Genomic DNA, 27435 nt, shown 5'->3' with positions numbered 1-27435 from the left:
AGGAATACTTGTAACCTTCAGCAAGACTACTGTTCTCAGGCAGTTGAGTTGCTGTGACGGCGTGTAGGAGACTAGCTCACTTACCGTGAGAATCTTCTTACACATACAATGAGTCTCCACTCCTGCACAGTGAGTGCAAGTACGACGTAACAGGAAGAAGGGTTTCTAAAATTTTACAAGTAAATTTTATTCTGGCCACAGGTCAACAGCAAACATATGACAGTTAGGGTTCAGATTCTCCCCGCCTCCTATTTTATTATATAAATTAAATATGAAGAGTAACCTCGAACAAACTTCATGAAAAATGTGGAGAGGATTTCAAATCCCCACTTCCTAGAATAACACACATCACTGCTTCAGAGTGGGGCGAAGAGTCATACTCTTAGCACACAGCGTTTCCTGCACAGAACCACTGGTCAAAACGTTCAAAGCCTTCTCTAGTTGACTCAAAGTATGGCAGCCACTCAGCACTGCTCCTAGCAGTTTGCTTTCAGAATAAAAATATAAAATAAGAACCTGTGTGAAACGTCGCAGCCTTCAAAAAGCTATCCGGTGACAAGCCTAGCTCTGATGGAAAAAGCCCACCTGTAAAAAAAAGAGCTGTGGGTGAAGATGGTCTGATGTACCTTCATGACTCGAAAGAAAAAAGCTCCTCAAACACAGATGATTCTAAAGCCATTACACCCAAAATTATGTGATTCACTTAGATGTGCTTACAATAGCTTCTAAAATAAGATCTACATACAGAGGAGCTGCACCCTCCTCACAATTAACTGAAGCATATGGCCATGGGGGTGGGGAATGGGGGCTTGGTTTAAAAAAAAAAAAAAAAAAGACAACTTAAAGAGGGTTTAAGGTTCTCCCTCCACTCTACTCAATAAACATACACCCAGAAGGAGAATGAAGTCGAATCAATGCCCAGGCACCTCTCAAAAAGAGCTTCTCCCTGTGGCCAATGCGCTTTGGAACTTTCTAGCACAATACAAATCCACTATTCTGGGTACACACAGAGCCAGTATGCCCACCATGGCTTAAACCCAGTCCCTGTGTATGATGCAACTCCACTAGAGTTTTGATCACTTAGGATAAAAAATGCCTAGCAAGGACCTTCAGGTGTCATTAATACCGATCTGTGGTCCTCACTGACTCAGCAGTGCTTTTTTTATCAGAACAGCTGAAGAGGTGGCAAACGGTGGCAACTGATACCAGGCCACGGCAATCCCAAAAGCTGAGGAAGCTCTTCATCCTCTGTCCGCCTTCTGCCCTACGGTTACGGTTCTGCCACCGTAAAACACTGGGAACGAGGCCTCTGTGGCCAAGCCTTGGCAAAAGTCAACAAATAAAGCGAGCTTGTCAGAGGCAGAACCATTTCACGGGCTATCTCCTCTAGCTGGGAGTGTGAGGGTGGGGAAGGAGGAGGGAGGCATAGGTGCGAGAAAGAGCTAAGAGCTCCCGGGACAGGGGTCTGGTGACCCAACGCCAGATACCCAGCTTGGTGCCAGCAGAGCGGGACTTGCCGAAACCCATGATTCAGATGGAAAAGGAAGAGAAGACACCAAAAACTAAGGTCAGTTCCGAAATCTGCCCAGTTGATATTTGTTCTTCTTAGCATTAAGGACTTGAATGAGAATCATGAAACTCGAGGAACATATATTTTTTCTTCAGGATTTAAAAAACTGTTGTCTTGTACTGAAAGACTACATTCAGTGTGGGTCAGGTCCAACAGCGTTAGCTAGAACTCGGTGGTAAAGGTCACCCGGCACTGGGAGGAAACGTCATCTGAGTGGAGGGCTGGTGGGCAGGCCAGAGGCCACTCCGTCACTGGTCCCCGAGCCTAAAGCCCTGTCCCCAGTTGTGTCTCCCGCCTCCGCCGTTCTGGTCGGCGGCTCGCCTCATGCTAGCGGGGGGCACACCGAACCCTGACACCCCTCCTCTCCTGCTGGGCAGCCAGCGGTACCTGGAGCAGAGGGGGAAGGAACAAAAGGAGAGAAAAGCACAGTCACTTCCACGCAGTTGTCCATCCCGTCTCCCTTCCTGGGGTTCCCACGGCATTTGTCACGTTGAATTACATTCGTCTGTGGCCACGGAGAGGCTGAGGACAATGTCTTATTGAACTTTGCCTTTTCAGCACTTAGCTCAATGTCCTGACCACAGAAGGCACTCACTTTTTATGTTTCCTTTTTAATTTACTAAGCTTTCGCGCTAATTTCACACTGTAACTTTTTTTTCCCCTGATTATAAAAGCAATTCATGCAGGAACAGTATGGAAACAAAAATATTACACCCACGAGCCCAACAACCAGAAAGAACCATCTATATAGCATTTTAGTTTATGTAACTATGGCTCTAACTGGCTCAAAGGATACAAAATAAATTCAGTTCCAAAGGACAAATCTGCAGCCGGCGTGTCTGAGCACCGCCCCGCATCACCATGATGCTGCTGGGTTCTTCAGCGTCCATCAAGGGACAGCGGAGAAGACAGCTTTCTGTCTTGGAATTTGGGCGTGTTTTAAAGTTGATTCATAGTCTGCCCTCCAACTGCAATCTTTCTCTCACAGATGGTGGGAAAGCTGAGACCCGAAAAGGTTAGCTGATTTCTCATCTTACAAATTAATAAATTAAGTCACAGAACAGCTAAGAAAATGTAAACCCAGGGCTCTATGTTCACAATAGTTCTTCTAACTACTTCCCTTCCTTGACTATTAGTAAACTGAGAATGTATTTTAACCTATTCCACTAATCAGATCCTGATGGTTCAATTTTTGTCTTGAAGGCAGAGACCGTGATCTGATACCTCTTTTTAAACCCCTCATGGCACCAAGAGCAAACCACGAGGGGTGACTTGCCCACAGCAGGAAGCCTGCAGAGTTCAACCTTATCATAAAGCATCTCCTTTACACCGGGTGCTGCACGTTTATAAATGCCTCTCATCTTCACGACTGCCCTATGAGGTTGGCACTACTATTACCCCATTTTATAGATGGGAAAACTGAGGCAGAATTGAGCAAAGCTCTTCTAAAGTGACAGACAGGATTCAAACCCAGGCAGCCTGACTCTGGAGCTCGTGCCCCACACCACTTCCTACGCCTCACACTTCCGCAGGACACACAGCATGAGATTCAGGTGACAACAGTTAGTGACCGGAGTCCTCATGTGTTTACATCAACCCAGATAGCTGCACGCTCCCTCCCCAAAAAGACAATTAAAACCCTTGTAAACAGAAAAATAACTGTGCACAGAAGAGGATCTGTCTACTTTTCTAAGTGGAATGCAAAATAGTGATACGACTTAGAATTCTATAACTCGCATCCTCCCTTTTAAACAAATACAGTTTTATCATTACATCAACATGTATTTCCAAGCGCTGGTTTCCCAACATTCATGACGTTCTGGCACAATAACATTCCTCCAAAGTATGTAATAAATTGGAAGACTTAAAAAAGGCAACACCAAGGCTGTCTTGCTTTGCTTCTTACTCTGAGACAATATGGAAGCCATCGCCACTGCTTAAACAGATAGTGAAATTAAATGCAAGTAATTAGTATAAAAAGATACCCAATTATACATAATCAACAAAGATTTATGGTAATTTCAAAGCAGTTACTGCTTTTGCAAGGAGCTACATTTTGTCATCTGATCTTTATGCAAAATTTAACAGAAGGGCTTCCACCAACAGGGAAAGCTCAAGCGGAAGGCAGGCTCCAGTGGGCTGTCGATTTTGCCACTAGAATCCCGTACACGTTGTTGCCCACAGTTGAGAAATCTCTCCAAGCCATTAAGTCAGAATATGGCCGTTTAAAGTAAAATAGTTCTTGGCTGCCCCCCAAAGCAACAAGTTTTTTTTTTAATGATGCATCTGCCATCTGACTTGATAAACCTAGATCAAAAACCCAAACCTGCTGTTATTGCGTCCTTTGATAATTAGAAAGCAGATTGGTCATTTGTTTTTTTTTTTAGCTTGAAGGCAACTCAAGGCTCACAAGGGAAACAAGTTTCTCCTTATGCTCTTAACGAAAAAAACAAAACAAAACAGAAAAAATACAACACTAGTATACTTCTCTGTTTGTATATTGTATTTCACCATAAAAAACCTTCCTCCAACCTATAAAAGTGGGGGGAAGGGGTGCCTACTCAAGTTTGCTGCCCTCACTGACCCCCTGGAAGAATGACAAAGTGCAAAACATTAAAACGAGCAAGATGTGAAAAGGGTTTTTTTCTGTTCTTTTTTTTTTTTTTAAGCTTCTAAGTGCAAGCTATTATTGCATACACCCGACTGGAGATTAAGCGTGATTGTCAGGCCGGCTGTGACACCCAGATGGTGATTTCACTTGTCCCTTCTTCGACAGCCTTTTGCTTCACTGACAGAATGGTCACACTACTTGAACGCCTAAGTGTGTCAGCATCTCTGGGGGCTCATCAGAATCCCGCCCCCCGCCCCAACTTCAGGAGCAAGGCTGAGAGCTTGTATTTACTGAGCACCCACTACTGTGCTGCTAACGGTAAACCCCACCTCCTGCAGACCCGTGAGACAGGGCCTCCCCCCAACACACAGACTTGCAAACTAAAGCTCGGGGGACGTACTAAGTCACTTTCCCAATATCGGAACTGGTAGACGACGGGAATGGGATTCCAACCCAAGTCTGTCTCGAAACCAAAGCCGTGCGCTTGGCCTGCTCACTTGAGTAAACCCTGCAAACAGAGAAAGAACACGCACACCCTCCCAGGGGCGGGACTATACAAGCCTCCGTTCTCTCATTTTAACGCTGAAAAGTCCTTTAAACATTGTGGTCTATGGTATTGAATATAAAAATGTTTTAAACTGCTAACCAATGAGACTACTTACCCTCTTACCCCTTCCTCAGCCAAAATCTTGGGTAAAACTGATAACCCTGTCGCCCTGGCCCCTGCTGCACACGCTGGAGCCACACAGGCGCGCCGGCCGCTCTGCAGGGTCCACGGCTCCCTGGGACGCCTGAATCTAGGCTCAGCGGCCCCTGGCTACGAGGGCTCCAGGAGAAGACCAAGCCTCGGCTTGGAGTGACCTGGGCAAGTCCCTGGTTGGCTCACATTTCTCCATCAGACTGAGAGGGAAACCTTACCCCTCACGGAGTTTTTATCAGGATGCTGACAAACACGGACAATAAGATGATTATCAAACGAGACGGGGAAGAAACACTTACAAAAACTGAGGCGTGGATAGAAAATTCCTTCCTCCCAAGTCCATTGGGTATCTGAACATGAGGAAGAAATAAAGATGTCCAACAAGATTTCCAATTAGCTCATTGATGACCCTGCAAACAGAGAGCCAAATGAGTTTAAAGACATTCAAGCAGTAAAGTGAGACGCAGCAAGTTTTAACTAATAGCAGAGGGAAGAGATCCTTCATGGCACCCTGTTTCTGGTCGCTGGGAGTCTGTGACAGCTTGACAGTGAGCCCTTTTATAAAGTCTGAGTGGCACACATATTCTGAATGAGAAGCAAAATCCGTCCTGCTGGACCAATGGGGCCTGTGCTTTTCAAGGCCAGCTGCCCCTCTGACATCTCTTTCAAGCCCCTGCCCATCCTCAACATATTGTTTTTGCTACTTCCTGCCTCAGGAGTTGGGGCAAGCTGCAAAGCAAGCTTTTGAACGCTTTCAGTCACAAATACCATATTTGCAAAACATGGGTAAAATTGAAAGTCGGCAAGAGAGAAGCATGGGAGTAAGGAAAGGAGGGATGAAAAATGTCCACTCCTCCATTCCTGGAACCATGGATCACATCTCCCTCACCTCTTGGGTCCCTGACTGTAAGACATCACAGAGATCACTCTGGAAAGCTGACCTTCACCTTGTAATCCTAAAATAAACACTGCCCTTCTTCAATTTTCCCATGGCTGACACATAGGCCACCTCAAGGTTTTACAGATCAATTCTTACTGTTACATATCCTTCTCCATCTCCGCCTGCAACATGATTCCTGTTAGCGGCAAATCACCGTCTACAACTGCTCCCAGATTCTGCCCTTCTGGGCGGCAGGGCAGTTTTACCAAGCCCCGGACTTGCTCTAGTCTAAACAGAATCTGTTTACTCGATTCATTCCCTTCTCCCTATGGATACGCAGCAGAAGTTAGGACCATATAGAGCAAAGATGTCATCGTATTAAGAACTAGCACTATCAAAATCTGTTTAAAAACGTTAAAAATATTTTGCAGTGTAAGAAACAGGAGTTCTTAGAATAACTGCATCTTGAAATCCTCCTTCCAAAATTCTGACTGGATGCATTCAAGATTTTCCTAAGTCTCAGGTCTAATTCCAGACTAGAAATTTGACCCTGTTTGGCCCAAACTTCTAAACTATCGAACCACTGACAAAACTTCCCATCTGAGAATCTGTGCATTTCTGTGACTGGTGAACAGTTTCCAAGGCATTCTGGAAATGCCTTAAGAATTAAAAAAACAGGGGGCTTCCCTGGTGGCGCAGTGGTTGAGAATCTGCCTGCTAATGCAGGGGACACGGGTTCAAGCCCTGGTCTGGGAAGATCCCACATGCCACGGAGTAACTAGGCCCGTGAGCCACAACTGCTGAGCCTGCGCGTCTGGAGCCTGTGCTCCGCAACAAGAGAGGCCGCGATAGTGAGAGGCCCGCGCACCACAATGAAGAGTGGCCCCCACTTGCCACAACTAGGGAAAGCCCTCGCACAGAAACAAAGACCCAACACAGCCAAAAATAATAAATAAATAAATAAATAAAGAATCTATCAAGGGACTAAGTTAATTTAAAAAAAAAAAAAAAAGAATTAAAAAAACAGGAATTTTATGCACAGAGTCAGCTTGGATAAAACTAGGTCTATATTTGCTCAATCTGGACAGTGAATCCAGAAATAAATATTTATTCAAAAACACATATATGGAAGCATACTATAACAACAAACAACAACAACAAAAAACCATTCAGTGCTAAATGTGCTTAAAGCCCTGCAATTCTAATCAATTACATCCAAATGAAATTATTTTAAAAGTATAAGGTACCAAGCAAGGTATCAATGTTGAGATTCTTTGAAGTGTTATAAAGATTAGAGAAGGAAGATAAAGAATAATGGAAGTCTTCCAAGGGTTAGTTTGCAATTAAATAAATCTAACATCACTTACGAGCCTCCGATGATATAGTTGAATCCAAGGATAACCCAAGGTAAATAACAGGCCTAGGAAAGAATATACACAAACATGAATATACCTACAGAGGATACAGCTGCTAGGGGGCTGAAATGGGGAAGGTTCTATTGAGAAGGGCTTTTATAACACACCATTGTAAAGCAATTATACTCCAATAAAGATGTTTAAAAAATAAATAAGTAAATCCTTTGGAAAGTCATTGCAAAAGTTCCTTTTATCAATCTAGCATCATTCCTACTGTTTCAGGCCTTCATTTATTTATTTATTTATTTATTTATTTATTTATTTATTTATTTATTTTTGGCTGCATTGGGTCTTCGTACTTTAGTTGCGGCGAGCAGAGGCCACTCTTCGCTGCGGTGTGAGGGCTTCTCATTGTCGTGGCTTCTTTTGCTGCGGAGCATGGGCTCTAGGCACACGGGCTTCAGTAGTTGTGGCATGCGGGCTCAGTAGTTCTGGCTCGCAGGCTCTAGAGCGCAGGCTCAGTAGTTGTGGCGCACGGGCTTAGTTGCTCTGCAACATGTGGGATCTTCCCGGACCAGGGCTCAAACCCCTGCCCCTGCACTGGCAGGCAGACTCCCAACCACTGCGCCACCAGAGAAGTCCCTAGCATCATACTTATTCATATATTAACAACTGGAGACAGAGTACTTTGCCCATAGCTTTCAGATCCAATACATATCCTGCTAAATTATAACAAATAGCTTTAGAAAGGAGATGAGTGTCTGGGACTTCCCTGGTGGCACAGTGGTTAAGACTCCGTGCTCCCAATGCAGGGGGCCCAGGTTTGATCTCTGGTCAGGGAACTAGATCCCACATGCATGCCGCAACTAAGGAGCCCACCTGCTGCAACTAAGACCTGGTGCAACCAAATAAATAAATAAATACAAAAAAAAAAAAAAAAAAGAAAGCAGATGAGTGTCCTATGGATGCTAATAAAAACATGGTCCATAACAGAGTCACACTAAGACTCCTGCCAGCAAATTGTTACCAATCAGCTATAAAACATCCCATCTTTTTAGGTTCTCCTTTTACATATTTCACAAAATTACTTTGAATCTTTATCACATTACACATCGATCTCTTGAACTAACACTCTCCCAAGTAAGACAGCTCTCCAGATGAATTCAACATTTGAGCCCCTGTAAAAAAAAATTAGTAAACAGAACCCTCCATTAAGTAGGGTTGGGAGACCAGAAGGGGGAGCTCTCACGCCCTGTTTCAACAGTAGAGCCCAAGAGGAAGAAGACAGACTTCTTTCCCTGCAAGGACTCAGCCAATGAAAAGCTTTGTTTACCACACCTCTTGGCTTCCTTTTCCTCTTTACATAAAAGCGCTCTCCTTCCCTTTGCATGTAGGGACTTGCTCGTGGCTCACCATGGTTGCAGACCTCGAAATGCAGTTCTCTACTGATCCCAAGTAAACCCATCTTTGCTGCAGAAATATCTGGAAGCCTATTTACTTGAGGTCAACACCCCTTACCAGTTTCAAGACATCATACTAAGAGCTAAGGGCGTTGCAAAAAACATCGCAAACTGGTAAAGAAAGGGTTACACATCAATAACTTGAAGGCAGAATGTGGTGAGTACTATAAGAAGAACACAAAGTATTGCAGAAGCCCGAAGGCAAGACCAATTCCAGGGAGGAGAGGCAGGAAATATGTTTAGTCCCCCACTCAAATTAAGAATGGGCAGGATTTATATGAGAAAGAAAATAAGATGTTACAGGTGGAAAGTTGTGAGAGAAGGCACAAAGGGAAGCGTTTGGGAGGGGAAAACCAATCTGTTTCGGCTTAAGTGTAAAATACATAACAGGCAATGATAAGAACAGACTAAAAGAGAGGGTTCCACATGAGTGTCCTTCCTCCTCTCCCTCTACCACACACACATACATGAGATCACTCAGGACACATGCCTAAAGGGCCTGAGCTCCAGAGGGAGTGAGAAGTAACAGTCAGCAAAGGACTCAGGGCTGGCTCAAGAAATCCAGGGGGGCTGAGGAAAGGAGAAGGGGCTTGCCTACGGTTTACTGCTCTGCAGTGACCTCTTCTGCACGTGTCAGAAAGTACATTTCTGGGCTGAAGAGAGGGATTTCTGCAAAGACAAGTGAAAAGGAAATTTTCCCAGCTAGGTTAGAGTACCTTAAATCGTGTTCCAAACCAAAATGATACAATCATGTCTCTGTTCAGCTGGGCCCAGACATAAAGTACTGACATGATCAGAGGAATCATCAGCAACTGCAAAAGAAACGAACACGTAAAGGCTCCGGAGGCACTTGAAGCAGAGGCTTAGCGTAAACCCACCTTGTTTTGCCTTTTAACCTCTCCCCTCCAAATAAATTCTCCCATGGTTATTCAGAAAGCAGAAAGAGATTCAACTCATCAGAATTACTTAACCATGCAATGCATGCTTTAAAATCCTCTAATAAAATACAACACAATTATATTACTTGGGATGGATTCAGAAATATCAGGGTCAAGCTCTGTTACCTGGAAAAAGTATGCAATAAAGCTTTACTTACCACGTATTCTCAATTTTTTAAAAATACATATCCACATACATGCACAGAAAATACTGGATAACCATCGTTCTCAACGTTCACACATAATAAAGAAGCCAGAAATGAGCAAGGACAGTAATGATTTAGGTAACTCACATAAGAGCTTCAAAATGCCATACAATTAACCACACAGTTAATGCAATTTAAACTTCTGTCAAAGGTCATTAACAGTAAATCTGAAACACATGAAAGGCCAAATAGTTTCAAGGGACACTTACCTGCATATCCATTGCTAAGCCAGTAATCTTGGTTTGTAAAGTTAAAGATCAGACACAAATAAAGCATTCCACACCTAATAAAAGTTCATTTCATTCCAGTTTTCTGAAGGAAAACACTTTTCTATAGTTCAGGTTGCTTAAAACACCCCCAGAACACAAAGGTATCTAATAATCTTCACTGTGAACACGCTATTAAACTATCCGATGACGAGGAAATAGTAGAAATTAACTGCTTTGGCACATGACTCAGTTTGGTTGCCTGTGTCCTCCGTGCCCTGCCACTGTATTTTAGCATCTCTCCTTCAATTAGGAGATGGAGGGGCATGTGAAACATGCCTCTGAAACAAATAATGTGTCTGCTCACATTCAGGGCTCCACACCTCAAGACAAAGACAGCACTAAAGTCAGAAAGGATGCTGGTTGTAAATTAATTTTCTGAGAAGGACCACAGCTTTCAAAAGCTGTCTCATGGCACGGAATCTCTCTGTGCTGCAGTCAACAAGCTGCCACACACGAGAACACAGAGAACTGGGAACAAGAAGAGGGAACAGTAATAAAACTCAACCAAATGTGGAAAAACCCCACAAAGGCAATGGTAAGGGAACGCATCACTCCACGGCTGTGTGATTTACTACCGCTTTTGACAAGAACTTTCATGATTCTTAACTATTAACTATAGTAAACATAGATGCAAATACTATCATTTAAAACGTTATGCAGATTACTGCCCATTTCCCCAAACCTGAAAAAAAAACTGGTTATTTCTGGCCCAAAATGACAGACGGAAGGATACCACGATGCAAATCCAGTTAAAGAGGAGCATGAATAAATAGTCTGCTGGCCTCCCATCAAAAGCTCCTGGAAACAAAAATAAGCCAAATGTCATGGTTCAGAATTTCGGAACAAAGAAACTTCTACGTTGAGAAATACTTCAAAAAATTGTAGAGAAAACAATAAATGAGAATATTTTAAAACCACTCCTCGGAAGTAAAAGAAAATTTTTTTAATATATAAAACCGTGTCCACAATTAAGCCCTAAAGTAAAGTTGCCCGGGTATCAAGGCTAATCTGTGTTCTCCTGACTGAATTCCAGTCCGTAACATGCTCTGCTCAACTAGCACCAGCCAAAAGAAACCCAAAGGGAGGACAGTCAGGTCCACAGCTACTGAGACCCCACCCCCTGAAGCCCCTCACAGCCTGCTGGCCTTTCCTTCATGGCCCTCATCATGAGATGGAGACCTATTCGTGATTACCTGGTTAATTCCTTCTCCCTCCACTAGACCATAAGCTCGGTCAGGGGAGGAACCATGTCCGTTTCGCCTACCACTGTGGCTCCTCTACACAACTAGGCTGGGAAGCACGTACTGTTGTTATGACTGGAGACACATGCACACACACACGCACATGCACATGCACGCATACGCACACACACGCGCGCATGCACTACCACTCAGTCCAGCACTGGGCTTACCAAGAGGATTCAGTCTCCGTCTTCCAGGAGCTCACATTCTAGCAAAGGAAAACAACGGTGGGGGAGTAGGGGACAGCCACACCTTTCCATGGCCTTGACTCTTACTCTTCCTACCATATCTGTGAGGGACAATGGAAAGACCTACACCCTCCTTTTGCAGATGAGGAAGTACAGTTACATGACCAAAGTCACATGGCTTTTAGAAGCAGAGTGAAGTCTAATTTCTAGTTCAGTGTTCTTTCTGCTACGCCACATACTGGGCTTTGTCTTATTACTGGGCAGAACAATCAACATTGGCCCAGCTCCCCCTTCTAAGGATGATCCTCATGCCTCCAGCTGCAAGACTAGGAGAGGGGCGGAGAAAAGAACAGATGACTGTAAGTCCCTCTATCTCAAATGGTTACTTCCCCCCCTCCACACCCCATCACAATTACATGATATATATAGTTCATTTAAAAGAACTAATCCTAACAATCTAAAAAATACAAGAAACTAGTGAACATAACAAAAGAGAAGCAGACTCACAGATATAGAGAACAAACCAGTGGTTACCAGTTGAGGGGGGAGGGGCAATGTAGAGTCCGGGAGCAAGAGGTACAAACTACTGGGTGTAAAATAGGCTCAAGGATGTATGGAACAACATGGGAAATACAGCCAATATTTCGCAGTAACTGTAAATGGGAAGTAACCTTTAAAAATTGTGTAAAATTGTTTAACTAAAAAATAAAATAAAGTAATAATCCTAACAAGTATCAGAAAGGCAGAAAGAAAATCTATCTAAAGGAAAATAGATTTCCAGCAAAGTCTCTCCTCCTCTTTTCCTTATTTCTCTCCCCCCACCACCACCCCCGCCCAGTACTTCAAAGGCACACTCTAGCCACAGTGTTAAGGATGCTTAGCAGGAGGGGATCACTACGATGCATCAGAGCTGAAATTCTAACAACATTTCTGAACTTTAATAACGGTTGTGCTTCTTTTGCTATGGTTTTGGCTTTGCGATTTCTAAGGATTCTTTAGATTGAGTACTTAAAATATTGTAATTACATGAACTACAGTACTATATTACTTGGCAAGCTTGCAACTGGGAATTTACAAATTAACTGGTCTCAAACTGCAGTCTTCCAGTTCACATCAGAGTCCTTATAAATAAGCCAACACTGCTAGATACTTAAAATAGCCAAGTGGGAAAATACACAGGTGGCAAACATTTTGTCAAAATGTTATCTTGAAGCTGTATGGTGGAGAGCAGATGGGGGTCAGTAAACTGGGTTTCAGTCCTAGCTGTGTTTGTCAAATAGCTTTGTGAACTTTGGGGCACGTCACCACCTCTCCAGACCATTGTTTTCTTGTCTATGAAATAAGACGGTTCAATTGAAAGATCTCAAAAGTTCCTCTCTACATGAATGTTTGTAGTAGCATTATTCTTAACAGCCAAAAAAAGAAAACAAGTCAAATGTCCATCAACTGATGAATGGACCAACAACATGTGGTAAATCCATACAACAGAATCTTGTTTGGCAATAAAAAGGAATGAAATACTAATACATACACGCTACATGGAAGAACCTTGAAAACACTATGTTAAGTGAAAGAAGCCAGTCACAAAAGAGCACATATTGTATGATTCCATTTGTAAGAAATTCCAGAATAGGCAATCTAAAGAGGCAGAACATAGGTTAGTGGTTGCCCAAGGACTGCAGGGGGTCGGGGGAGATGGGATTGAATAGAAATGGGGAATGGCTGCAGTGATGGAATGTTCTAAAACTGATTATAGTAACGACTGCACAACTCTGTGACTATCCACTAAATTATAGACTTTTTTCTTTTTGGCTGCGCTGCGCATGCGGGATCTTAGTTCCCCAACTAGGGATCAAACCCGTGCCCCCTGCAGTGGAAGTGCGGAGTCTTAACCACTGGACCGCCAGGGAAGTCCCAAATTAAATACTTTAAATGGGTGGAATTGTATGGTGTATGAATTATATATCAATAAAGCTGTGTTTTTTTTAATATTTATTTATTCATTTTGGCTGCCCAGGGTCTTGGTTGCAGCATGCGGGATCTTTTAGTTGGGGCATGCGGGCTTCTTAGTCGCAGCATGCAGACTACTAGTTGAAGCATGCATGCGGGACCTGGTTCCCCGACCATGGATCGAACCTGGGCCCACTGTCTTGGGAGCACGGGGTCTTACCTACTGGACCACCAGGGAAGTCCCTAAAGCTGTTTTAAAAAATGCCTCTCACAACTTCCCTGGTGGCGCAGTGGTTAAGAATCTGCCTGCCAATGCAGGGGGACACAGGTTCGAGCCCTGGTCCGGGAAGATCCCACAGGCTGAGGAGCAACTAAGCCTGTGCACCACAACTACTGAGGCTGTGCTCTAGAGCCTGTGAGCCACAACTACTGAGCCTGTGTGCCACAACTACTGAAGCCCGCGCACCTAGAGCCCGTGCTCCACAACAAGAGAAGCCGCTGCAATGAGAAGCCCGCGCACCTCAATGAAGAGTAGCCCCCGCTCGCCGCAACTAGAGAAAGCCCGCGCGCAGCAACCAAGACCCAAGGCAGCCAAAAATAAATAAATAAATAAATAAATTTTTTTAAAATATTTTTTTAAAGTTGCATGTTTCAATTACAGAGACTAAGTCTACGCTTTTACTTGCATAAAGTAGTGTTTTTCAACCCCAATTTAGGAGATATATGCACTTCAGCCCAATTGTGCTTTAAAAAACAGGGACTGCCGTGTGACAGAAATGAGGGAGACGTCACATGAAGTGAGAGGCACACACAGGATATGGACAAGATGTATAAACCTCTGCTCTTGTATTTTTTGCACCTATAAAATGGTGACACTGCTGCTTACACCTCATGATGACGCTGTGAGTATTAAAAACCGAACAATCTAAGCGCCTAGTAGAGCCCTGGCACAGCCACTACTTACTGAGCATTTACACCGTTATGTCATTTCTTTATATATGCCATCTGCCCTCAGAATTCCTCCAATAAGTAAATACACGGATTAGTAAATTAGACAGAAACAATACTTAAAACAACCACAGATAACATACCTGTTTCGAGTCGTGTAGAGTACTGATATAAGAAATATAAATTGACCAAATAAAGAAATCCAGTTCCTGGACCCACAGGGAAATAAAAGGTGGCAGTAATCGGCCTCCAAATCTGTCCAGATCAAAACAAACACGGCTGTTAGTTTCTCTAAGCTGGGTGGTTTTTTTTTTTTCCTTTTAACTAAACAAAATTAACCCTTGCAAAACATTCCCCTCAGTGACGAGAGCTACCAAATGGACATCACCAATGTAATTCAAGAAAACTGAAGAAAAGTTCACATTAGCTACAATGACTTCAGTGTGCAAGACAATGGAATGAGATGGCATCATAAAATAACCAAAAAATATTTCTAAACAAGTTGAAAAAAATCAATACTAAAGACATGTATGGTTAATCTTTACTGGGATCAGGCTTATAGTTATGCCTATCAAAAATGAATTACAGTATAACTGAATCACTTTGCTGTACACCTGAAACATTGTAAATCAACTACAGTGGAAAAAAAGAAAAAAGAAAAAGAGAAAAGATTTATAAAGATAATTTCCAACAGTATAGTAATTATCTCTATTTAGGAAAAGAATACACTGGGATGACAAACCTTGTCAAAAAAATGTCATATTCAAAAGGTACAAGTAAAATAGGAACTTTCCATTCAAATCAATGTGCTATTTAGGCAATATGGATACATAACTTAAAAATATTACCTTCCCCCCAAAAAACTACAGAAAGGTCTACAGTGAGAAGTAAGCCTCCCTCCTGACCCTCAGTCTCCCAGCTCCTTTTCCAGCAAGAACGGATCCATTTATTGTATTTCTTTCGAGAAACAATCATTTCTATTACTATCATTCCTCCCTTTTCATCTTAACTTACCTTGCACTGTTCTATACCTTGTTTCACTCCCTTGAAAAAATATTTTTATAGGCTTCATAATATTCCTTTTGTGTGGATGTCCAAACTTCACTGAAACTGTTACAATGCTACAATGAATATTCTTGAACATCCTTTTTATACATGTACATATAGGATAAATTCCTGTGAGTCAACCTGCTAGATCAAACATTTGCATTTAATTTCAGCAGATACTGCCAAATGCCTACAAAAATGTTTAACCGATTTATACTTCCTCCTAAAATGGAGATTAATGTCTGTCTTCTCTACACAGCCTCGCCACTTAGTGTATTTCACAGTCACCAATCATGTTTCTAAAACTTTAGCATTTTCTTTCTTCCTTTTTCTACTCGATTTGCATTTCTTTACACATTATGGAAATTGCCCTTTCTCATTGTTGCAATTATTTTCTGGTCTGTCATTAGTCTTATGCTTTTGTGGCATTTTTGCCATATAAAATGAAATGTAAAAGTTTAATTTTTATATAGGCAAATGTATCCATCATGTATCACGTTTACAAGTACTTCTCCCCTCCAAGAATATAACAGTGCTCCCAGCTGTACTGTGGTTTATGTAAGGAGTGAGAAAGAGAGTCAACTTATTTTTCTAGATGGTCACTAGTTTTCCCAATCCTATTTACAAAGTGACCCATCTTCTCTCCATTGATTTGAAAAACTACTTTCATCATATATTGATTCCCTTTTATAGGAAAGTCTACTTTTAGACTATTCTGTTTGGAATCGAATTCCAATACCAATACCAAGCTATTTTAATTTCTAGTTTTATAATGTGTTTTCTTATCTGGTAAAGTTATATAATTAAATAATCCCCCTCCTGTTTTTCTTCCACATATGTCACAATCTTCTTGGCTAGTCTCCATATTACTTTTCTAAATGAACAAGAACCAACACCTTTCTTATTTCAATGTGATAAAGACACAGTTTCTGGCCAGAAAGAAGTCTTTCATACCTTTCTATAGAGCTTTCGATTTCTATCTTTTTTATACCCAACCACCAAAGCTGAATTATCTAATTGTTTGTAATATTTGAAAACTGAGCCTCTTGCACTTTCCAAGTATACAACTCTATCTGTAAATAAAATTTTGCATCTTCTTCTTGCCTAATTTACTGGCTAACACCTCCAGAATAATGTTAAGTTATAGAGGTTGAAGAAGATGGCCTTCCCAGACTTGGAAATGCCCACATAATGCTGGCTTTTGTCTTGAGAGCTGTGTGTCTTATCGCATGACTGTGAAAGACATGGTCCCTACATCAAGGAGGTCTCGATAATGGGGAGTCTGTCCAAAGAAGCAAGAGTAGGCACAAGGAAGGGGAACTTTTGGTCTTAGAAAAATGAGTACAGAGTCCCAAAGAACTGCAAGAGCACAACAATGAATGGGTATTGCTAATGATTTGGGTGTGGCTAGAATGGAGGGCATTAGTTGTGGGGCTGGCCAGACACAGCTGGCAAGTCAGGTTCTCCAAGTATAGAACTGTAACCCTCAGAGCTTAATTCCCTGTGGAGGAGAATGCACTTCACATACCCCAAAAGTCACTTTCCAACAACCTTGAACTAAACCAGTAAAACAAAATAGGTTAAAATTCATTTTGGTTTATTCACAATTTTATCTCAGAAACAGTTGAGTCTGATGGAAAGAGCGCTGGAAAGGATTTGAGAAGACAGAGATTTCAGTAGGGGCTTACAAGTCATCACTCCTGAGTCTCAATTTCCATTTGTAAAAGAGGAATGATATACTAATACTTGCTCCATTTTGGTTAATGGTTTAAAAAAAAAAAAGTGTACTATTATGCTCATTTACATGTCCTAACTCAGGGGGTAGATTGTATAGATGAGGAAGCAGAATGAGAAAAGGCTAAATAATAGCCAGTAAGTGGCTGAGCTAGAATATTGTCCCAGACAGCCTGACTCCGGAGTTTATAATACTAATAAGCCCCTATTTTTACAATGCCTCTCACAAGTGACATCATTACTATGAGATATAATTAAAATTAGTAAAAATTTTCAGTACTACTATACTACTTGTATAATCCTGAAATGAACTGAGAGTAAGCTCACAAATTCACTCTTCAAAAGCACTGGGGGTAAAAGACCAGAAGCAAGCAAACCATGGCCTTGGCTCGGGGCCTTGGAAAAGTCTGGACCTTTGAGTTTGCGTCTTCATCTATCCAGTAACATCTGTCCTTTGACTCCCGCCTTCCTTATCTCACAGATTTTGTAAAAGGTTGGAATTAAGAAAGCAGATTAAAAAGGTGCTTTGTAAAAAAAATTTGTGTGGGCGTACAATTATTGCAATCTTTTAGGAGACATGTGCTGACCTGTTTTTTACAAATTCACATTTTAAACTCCCCGCAGATTCCTCTAAGTTACTCCAGGCCTGATTTTGGAAAAGAAACCTCGGGGGTTTTCTGACTACATTTTTCACTAACACTTGACGCCACGATGCTATTTTTAGCCACTGTGTGCACCTGTGCTTTGGAAATCAGTGTCTGTCAAAATACCGCACACTTCTTTTCCCAGTTCATTAAGCTTACCCTTGAGTTATACTTGCTCTCACTGATCTAAGGGACTTAGTATTATTTTTACATCACTTTAAAATTATAATCTGAAAACACCAGGAGACAGCTCATCTCTTCAGAGGGACACAGTAATATATTTCTGAAATCCCCCTTGAAGGTAACCAACTAAATCCCCTCCTCTCCTCTGATACGTAGATAGTTAGGATAAGGAAATGGCTTTATTTTCAGGGCTGGGAGTGGTGAAGGCACCTTTTCGAGCCTAGAAAGCCTGCACTGATCCCTAAGAAGCAGCCAGGGGCAGTGCAAAGAGCCTGGGACTTGCAGGCAAGCATCTCACTGTAACCCCACAGCAATCTCAAGGCCGGAAGCACAATCACCCACCTTTTCACGAGGAAAGCTGGGCCCTCATGAGAGCTCAGGTAACCCGCCTGGAGTTCCTCACGTAACGAGGGCACGAGGCCCGCGTGCTCCCTGGCGTAGACGCCCTCAGAGAAGCACCAGACACTGCTCGCCAGCTGCCAGTCCAACAACTTCTGCTGAGTGTTCAGTTCAACCATCCTTGCACAAAAATCTCCCAAACAATGTGCTACTGAAATCATTACAAATGCCACCCAGAGTCTAGGGCAGGTTTTTTTAACTATCAAAAACAAAGATTTTTCTGCAACAATACAGACTGGTTGATTTGGAGTTAAAGAAAGTCTGCCTGGGTCATCAAGCAAGTAAGAAAGAAGAGCACCCACGTGCCAAACGCTGATGTTAGCAAACTCTGGCTTTTCTCTCTTTTTTTTTTTTTTTTTTGGCAGGGGGTGGCGGTCTGGGGGAGAGGAGCTGGGGGGTGGGGCTGGGGGGACACTAGACAGGCAAGAAAATCAAATGAAAGGCACTCAGTCTCAACTGAGGACGTTAAACCAGCTATTAGGAGCCATCAATTCTACTCCTAGGCATGTATGCATACCTATGTTCACCAAGACGTGTTCCAGAATGTTCACAGCAGCACTACGCATTCTAGCCAAAGCTAGAACTACCCAAAAAGCCCGTTACCAGCAGAAAGGGTAAATAAATGGTGGTCTGTTCACACAAGGGAACAATATAAGGATGAGCATTCTATAACCACATGCAACAATGTGGGTGACTCTCAAACTGTTGAAAAGAGGCTAGACACAAAAAATACATGTTGTATAATTTCATTTATAGAAAAGTAAGAAAACTGGCAAAAACCATCGATGGTATTAAAAGTCAAGATAGTAGTTACCCTTGCAGTGGGTAGTGACCAGAAGGGAGCAGTAGGAAGGTTTTGGGGATGCTGGCTGTGTCTTGATCTGGTGGCTGGTTATATACTGATGTTCAGTTTTTGAAAATTCAACAAGTTATAAATATATAATACATACACTTTCCCGCTTGTATACTGCAACTCAACAAAAAGTTTAAAAATGAAGCTCATGGGCAACCTTAGCTACAGGCCACAGCAGAACTGTCTTATGTGGACAGGATTGCAGAGGAAAGATTTTAAAGCTGTACATACCAGAACACTTGCCATAGAGTTCTAAATCCAAACCCTGAGGCTACTTCTATGCTCAGCCTACAGACCAAGTTCATTCCCCTTCCAGTTATGTGCCTGTATGACTCTCTTTCCCAACACACTCAGATCAGTCTCCTAGGGCTGCTGTCATCAGGCTAAATGTGATAACATGAGCAAAAGCTTGGCAAATATAAGCACCAGGCCCGATCACAGACTTGGTTGGTGCCATTTCTTTTTGTTCCTGGAAACAAATTAGAGAAATTGAGAGTACATATCTTCCCATTTCTAGTCAGGACGCCTTTAGTGGGACAAAAAGAAGGATAATAATCCAGCAGTTACGTTTTAATTTCTATTACAAATTAAAATTAGAATATTACTGCCCAAGGAGAGAAGGCAGCAATGGCAGGAATTATTATTGACTAATAAGTAAAAATAGGCACTATTTTTTTAATAGATTATCTACCAGATTACTTACTGGGCACTTTACAAACATTTTTTATGTTTTTATATAATAGAGGCATGAAGTAGATAACATTTTTCCTCAATTTGAAGATACTCATTTTTGTGTTCCTGAAATTAGAGTGTGCCTTACAGTCAATATATTCATTTAATGTAATCTGTACTTTCCTCCCCTTCCAAAAAATTGTATTAAATTAAAGGAGCATCTTATAACCAATGGAGTTACAACAGAGTTAACTCTTAGAACAGAGTTAATATGGTATTAAATTATCCCCACTTTTAGGTGGAGAGATTGAGGCTCAGGAAGGATAAACAGCTTCCCTGAGGGCATACGGCTTGCAAGGGGGCTAAGCCAGGCCTGGAGACCATGACTCAACTACTTGAAATCCCACAATCTTTCTACTCTAATAGAAAAGGAACAATAATTTGCTATGACTGGTTTGAAAGAAATCACCCTCAAGAATGTTTTGTTAAACACTTAACTATGTGTTTTGGTAGATAGTATGCAAAGGAGTTAAACAAGAGCGCTTAGAACTATCTTGAACTCACCAAAATAGAAACTGAAACTGCAGCTATCAACTGGGGTAACGCTGACCTCAGGATGTTTATGGGGGTTAAGTGAGGTATCATATGGAGAAGCCCAACACAGATGTAAGGCAGTGATGTTATTTTGTCCAAAGAAACGAAATCTCCCGTGCGGGCAGCCCTGGGAGACATAACCTCAGAAACCACGAGGGCAGCAGCAAAGTACAGCCTCTCTCATCTAGTTAATCAGGGACCAATATGGAGACATTTCATCACTGTGGACTAACTAACTGATCAATGACTCTTATATGTGAGGGATGAGGAACTTTAGGCAACAGTGGAGTGAGGCTTAACATACACCTACCCAAACTAAGGAAATAACATTTTAAACTTTAGAGTTCCAAACCAACAAGCCACTCAGAGGAAACCCACAGATAAGGAGGAAAAGTAACTTTTGTCACTTCCAGCATGAATCCACAATTCTAAATTGATCATCTCCAAGTTGTCCAAAGATGCAGCTTTTAAGGAAAAGAGGAGCCTCTAGCAGAAAGCACACCACAGGCTGTGTGTCCTCACCCATCAGCCTCTCAGATGCAGTTTTTCCTTTAACTGCTTCATTTGCAAATGAGTTCTTCCAGGTGGGCCTGAAAGCTAAACCTGTCCAGAAAGAGTAGGAGTCAGAGTAGCAGAAAGAAAGTATAGATACTGGTCTCTCCACACCTGGGCAGTGAGCACACTCTCCTGCCTTCTACCAGCAGCTGCTCCCTCGTTTCAAGATAACAAGCCCACAAGAAACAATGCAAGGAAGATGGGAAAATTATGGAAGGTGGGACATGAATGATGACCTTTCTAATCAGTTCACCACTTTTAATATTATACACATGTAGGCCATTGGAAAGACTTATTTTTACTAAGCTGACTACAGAAACAAGCAAGATTTTGCAAGGAGGGCCAAAGAGCCAGTTTTGACCAGGACCTTCTCATTTACGACCATTTACGATGTACAATCATTTACGACCACTGCTCCTCAGGCACCGCATTACCTAACATGCCACCGGGCACAAAGTGCACAACATTCACTGCAACAAATATTTTACCAAAGCAAACAGAAAAGAGTATGCAATTCTGGCTGCACACCCAGATCATATTCTAATACCCAACTGCCTACTTGACTTCTCCACCTGGATGCCTAAAAAGCCTCTCTAGACTTAACGTGGTCAAAATATAACTCTTTATTGATCCCTTTCTCCACCCCCAAACCTAAGCCTCCCTAAACATTCCCAATCTCAGAAAAGAGTTCCACCAGGCACTCAGGTGCTCCTGTGAAAACAGTGACATCTTCAAGTCCTGCCCCTTCACACATTCGCCCTTCACATCCATTAAGCTGCACTGGAGTCCACTGCAACTCCCCAATCTATCCACTTCTATCTTCACAGCCACTCTGGTCCAAATCACCATCTCTCTTGCCCTCTAACTTAACTCATCTCTCTGATCCTGTTACCTAGCCCACCCTTTCCCCCATTCACATACCAAGTCCATGCCACAGAGTAGCCAAGGCAATTTTTCAGTGCTTTGTTCAAAAGGCTCTGAAGCCTTTCTAGTGCCTTCAAATTAAAGTTCAAACCACAAAGCCCTGTACAATCTAGCCCCAGCCTAAATTTCCACTTTCACTTTACTGCACTCACCCCTGGTTATCTCTCTGTCCTCAACTACCAATCCTCATCCCTACAGCTGACTCTGTACTAACTATCCAGTCTTCCTTCTGTTTCTAATTCCTGCCTCTAAGCCTTTCACTTATTATTCCTTCTTCTTGGAAGATTGTCCCCAGAGCCAGATCTTCCCAAAGCTGGCTCCTCATCATTCAGATTTCAGTTCAAATATCTTCTCTGAGGCCTTTCTGGAACACTCCATCAAAGTCACTCTCCGTCACACACCCCTCTCTTATTTTCTTCGTGTGAGCTGGGATTTTTTCTGTACTATTCACTACTGTACCCCTAGTGCCCAGCACTGGCAAGTACCCAATTATTTCCATGCATTCAACCCATATATAAGCACCTGCTATATGCCAAACACGAATCTAGGTAACAAAGACAGTGGTAAACAGACAAGTGGCTCTCATGGAGCTTTATTCTCTGAAGGGAAGCAGGCTAACAAACATCAAGGGGTGATATGTAACCAACAAAAATTAAGGATAAGGGAGACAAGAGTGAAGGAGGGGTACTATTTTACGTAGGGCAATCAAATAAGGCCTTGCCAATAAGGTGGCATTTGGGCAGACTTGAAGGAGGTAATGAGATAAACCACGGTTATCGCCCTCAAGCAGAGAAATAACATGTGCAAAGGGCCTGAGCAGGGATGGAGTTAGGTGCTGAAGAAACAGAAAGGATTCCACTGTGGAGCCTAATATACAGGGTGGAAAGTAGTAGGAGATGAGGTCAGAGAGGCAGTAGGGGCCTTGCAGGCCACTGAAAGGACCTGAGCTTTACTCATCCAGTTGAGAAGACATTAAAAGGTTCTGGGCAGAAGACTGACAGGATGTGATTTATGTTTTAAAGGGATCACTCTAGCTGTCTAGAGAAAAGATTGAAAGGAACAAGGCTGCTAAGATAATGGCTTGCAATAGAGAATGAAAAGGGATTGCATTCTGGATATTTGTCTAAAGTAAATAGAATTTACTAACAGACTGTGGGATGTGAGAGAAGAAGTCAAGGATGAGTCCATGACTTTTAGGTTGAGCTCCTGTAATAATGGAGTTGCTATTTACTTCTAGGGAAAAGGGTATTGTTTTGGACACACTACGTCTGAGATGTCTATTAGTCATCTAAGTGGTAATTTCAAGTATAGGGTTGGATGTACAAGTCTGGAAGTGAGATAGATCTGGACTGAAAATATGTATATTTGTATTTGAGAATCTTCAGTTTGTAGAAATTATATAAAGCCATGAAGCTACATGAGATCACCTACAGCTAGGGAGAATATGGAAAAGAGGTCCTGGGGTACATCACAATATTTAAGGATCAGGAAGATGGGGAACCAGCAAAGAAAACTAAGAAACAGCCAGTGAGGAGAGGGAAGACAAGAGTGTGTTACCCACAGTCCAAACAACGTGTTGAAATTAATGTCAGATCTTAGTATCCGACCTGCCACTGATTAAAGATTTAAATCACAGAATCCGGTGAATAAAGATAACCTCCACAAAACTAATATTCTCTTGCCAGAAATGTTACTCTGGGCTGTTTCCTTCATGCTTCAAAAAATAAGGACTTCCATTTCAGGAGCAATTTACTCTTTACTCACTCCTTCATAAATGCAACTACTACCTGCCAGATACTAGATCAGGATCTGGGATGCACACAAATAAACTCACTCTTTGCACTTCGGGCTTCAAATCACTCCTACTGGGAAGAAACTCCATTAACATAAAAAGAACTCAGCTGGTAGTTGAGCAAGGCGACGTCCACATGCCATCCACTTGGGTGGCAGAGGGAGGTCAGAGGGCAGCTGCTCCAGGTGGCCCCAGGTTGCTACTCACTGGCGTCCAATACATTGACAACTATCAGACTTACCTTCCCACTGCCGCCTTCTCTGAGTACAGAGAGCGGGGAGCACAATTTTAATGGAAGGACGAAATCAATCCCTCCCCACCGGGCCAAACCGTGTTGTCTCCCTCCACGTCTCCAGCTACCCAGGCCCACGCTCAAACCCCTCGGCCTCCACCCCACCCTCTGGCCACAGGACCCCGCCCTAAACCGCTGGAGCCACCGCACTACAAGTCCCACCAGGCACCGCGCGTCCGCAGCCGGCCGGTCTACGCTCCGCCGCTGAGGGGCCACCTGGGGCCTGTAGTCTCCACTTCCCCAGTCGCCGGTCAGTACCTGGAAGCGATAGAGGAAGGCTTCGGGCCAGAGGAAGAAATAGGCCGGGCTGATGAGACCGAGTTTGCCGACTAAGGGCACCGCGACGGTGGCGGCGAACCAATAGCGCGTGATGGCCGGGATGCTCCTGAACCAGTCCCCGATGTCCGACATCTTCGCCTCTTCGGTGGCCGGGATGTGCAAAGCCGCCCGACTCCCGTCCCGGCCCCCTCACGACGCGGCCCGCTGGGCGAGTGGAAGGTGTCGAGGCGGAAGCCGCCCCAGCCCCGTTGCGGAACGCGGAGACCGGCGGACGTGGCGCCACCGAATTCGGACGAGCGAGGGAGAATTCGGAAGCGAAACTTCCCCTTCCGGCGGCCGCCGACGACGTTGACCAGAAGTCCCGCCGCTTAAAGGGCGAGCACCGTTTTTACCACTGGGCAGAAGCTCGGTGATTCGGAGGCGGGAGGGAGAGGGGCGGGTCCAGGCGGGGCCGACAACACGACTGGTGGGGAACAGTGGTTGCCAGGAGCAACGACAGATACTCCAGCCAATAGCGAGGCTGAACGCCCTCTACCCAGTTCCTGCTGGATTTATAGTCCAGGTGGGTCCACTTCTTGGAGGGTGTTTAAAGGGGAAGGAGGAAAATAAAGTACAAGGTAGCCCCTCAATTGTCCATTCTTTCCACAAATGTATATTGAGGGTTTAGTAAGTGCGAGATAGGGTTTTAGACTCTGGAGGTACTGCAGCTATCAGAGCTATTGTGGTACCTTCTCTCCTGGAGCTTCCATACAAAGATAGGGAGGTAATGAACAAATAATTGAATAAGATAATTTCAAGAGAGTGGTAAGAAAAATAAGGAAGATAAGTTAGGATAGTGGGGATAGAGTGATGGGGTGGGAGTGCAGAAGTGTGGGGAGAGATGGCCGCTTTAGATGAGAAAGGTCAGGGAGAAGCTGGAGGAGGTGATCTTTGAGCTGAGCCCACACACACACACACACACACACACAGATCTGGGGAGTTTTCCACACAGAGAAAACAGCCACTCTGCACACACAAAATGTTGCCTGCCATTTCAGTAAACAAAGAATGTTGACGTCTATTCCAGTAAACAGTGAATGTTTCCTGCCATCAAGCCCTTAGCCAGTGCAGCCACCCAGATGGTGTGCCCTGAGGAGAATTCAGGGTGGAGAAAAACAGGATTCTGGCCCTAAGTAGTTAAGGTGCATAGCTAAGGAATAATTTCAATGAGCCAGATTATTGCACCTTCCCATACATAGAAAAGCACTAAAATCATTACCTTGAGATGTCTGTTTTTTGCAATTAGCAGTAATCTTTTGACATTTGACTACATGGTTTTTTTGTTTCAGCAAAAACTCCTATATATCTTGGCTTCTCCTTACCTCTTTGGAGCAGTTCCTCAGAGCTATCTGAGAGGCTATGTCCTGGGCTATAGTCCTCAGTAAATTCCTCAAATAAAATTTAGCTCACAACTTTTAGCTTGTGTGGTTTTTCTTCAGTCAACAACTCCAACTGGCTTGCAATTTGGAGGAACTGAAAGCAGAAATGATCATGACTCTTAATCTAGTTTGTTGGGTCGGACCTAAATTACAAGTAGACGAAAATCCCTCTTGTTTTTAAAAGAACCTATCAAAGGATACAGAGTAGAACTTTTCCTGTTGTCTTTAGATATAGGACTGTTGGGCTGCACCCTGCAGGCCTGCAAGCCCTGTACTTGCCCAGCTTCAAGACCAAAGAAAGAGCCCAGAGTCAGCCACAGAGACATCAAAGGTTTCATGGATAGGGGGAGCTTACACATCTGAAGCAAGCTCCTGGAGCGACACCTCACCATGTGAGGCAGACAGTGGGCAGGATTTGGCAGCAGTCTTTGCTACCTGGGGGAGAGACAGGTTACCAGTTATAGGGGGAAATGACGTCAGGTTGGGTTATCGGTTACCAGGGAAACTATTGGAGGAGCATGCCCCTCACCGCCCCTTTGATAAACTATCCTGGGGGAAATGTTCTGATCTAAAGATTAGAACAATCACTAGCTGGGTTATGGGGTAGGAAGGTCAGTCATGTAAGTAGGGTGTAGGTGAAGCACATACTGGTCCAGCAGGGGATGTACAGAGACAAGAGAACAGTCATCTTGATTGGCCTGATCATATAAGGACCTACAGTTTAAGACTGATGAGGCCATCCAGTAGAGACCACTAGGAACACACCTATAGTCCAGAAGGTTAGATTTCTTAACTTTCTGGGAGGGAGACTGCACCCCAGAGGAAACTGAACCATCTCACCAAACTAAAGAGAATAGGGTCATTATTGGATTATAAGGAAGGGTTGAGTTGTGGTATAATTTAAATGAAGCAGTGTTTTGATAGGCTCAAAACAGAGCAGAGCTGTCTGTAAAAGTGTTAACATCAGGCCTAAGCCTGAGCTGAAAAGCAGACCCAGGGTCCTCTTTCCTTAGAAATCTCAAAATTAAGATAAGTGTGGGGCTTCCCTGGTGGCGCAGTGGTTAAGAATCTGCCTGCCAATGCAGGAGACTTGGGTTCGAGCCCTGGTCCCGGAAGATCCCACATGCCGCGGAACAACTAAGCCCGTGTGCCACAACTACTGAGCCTGCGCTCTAGAGCCCACGAGCCACAACTACTGAAGCCTGCGTGCCACAACTACGGAAGCCCGCGTGCCTAGAGCCCGTGCTCCACAACAAGAGAAGCCACTGCAATGAGAAGCCTGCACACTACAACGAAGAGTAGCCCCTGCTCGTCGCAACCAGAGAAAAGCCCACGTGCAGCAACGAACACCCAAAAGCAGCCAAAAATAAAAAATAAGTAAAAAAAAAATACAGTACTCCTATGATTAAAAAAAAAAAAAAAAAGATAAGTGTTGGGTCTGAAAACTCCTTATCTAAAGCTTTGCACCTGGATTTAAAATCCTGTGTCAAAATGACCCGTATGCCTCAGGTCCTTCAGCAAGAATGGGGTGTTCCATCCACACTGATTTCAAACAGCAAAGTTTCTGCCAATCTGTTATTTTAGAGAACATTTCTTAGCACCGTGTCCTTGATGTTAATTAACAAAAGCATTTTTTACAGAACAGAAAGGCACTAAATATTCCATAGTCTAATGAGACCATACAATATTCGGGGACCTAAGGAATATCAAGCATAGTAAATATATGAAGAAAC

The 27435-nt window shown here is 43.2% G+C and overlaps 1 protein-coding gene across 1 annotated transcript; it reads right to left on the bottom strand.

The window, feature by feature from the left end:
- Positions 1–171: 171 nt before the first annotated feature.
- DERL1 (derlin 1) lies at positions 172–24631 on the bottom strand. Its single transcript, XM_059902323.1, has 8 exons — positions 24264–24631; positions 14460–14571; positions 10723–10787; positions 9930–9956; positions 9293–9388; positions 7129–7181; positions 5181–5291; positions 172–1957 (listed from the first exon to the last, which is right to left on the bottom strand). Exons 1-8 carry the CDS (start codon positions 24414–24416, stop codon positions 1819–1821), a joined length of 756 nt encoding a protein of 251 aa, XP_059758306.1. The 5' UTR covers positions 24417–24631; the 3' UTR covers positions 172–1818.
- Positions 24632–27435: the final 2804 nt, after the last annotated feature.

The sequence above is a fragment of the Balaenoptera ricei genome, chromosome 17 (genome assembly GCF_028023285.1).
Source record: "Balaenoptera ricei isolate mBalRic1 chromosome 17, mBalRic1.hap2, whole genome shotgun sequence".
In the NCBI taxonomy this organism is placed as follows: Eukaryota; Metazoa; Chordata; class Mammalia; order Artiodactyla; family Balaenopteridae; genus Balaenoptera; species Balaenoptera ricei.
Note: the sequence above shows the minus strand (reverse complement) of the source record. Positions and strands in the feature narration are given on the sequence as shown.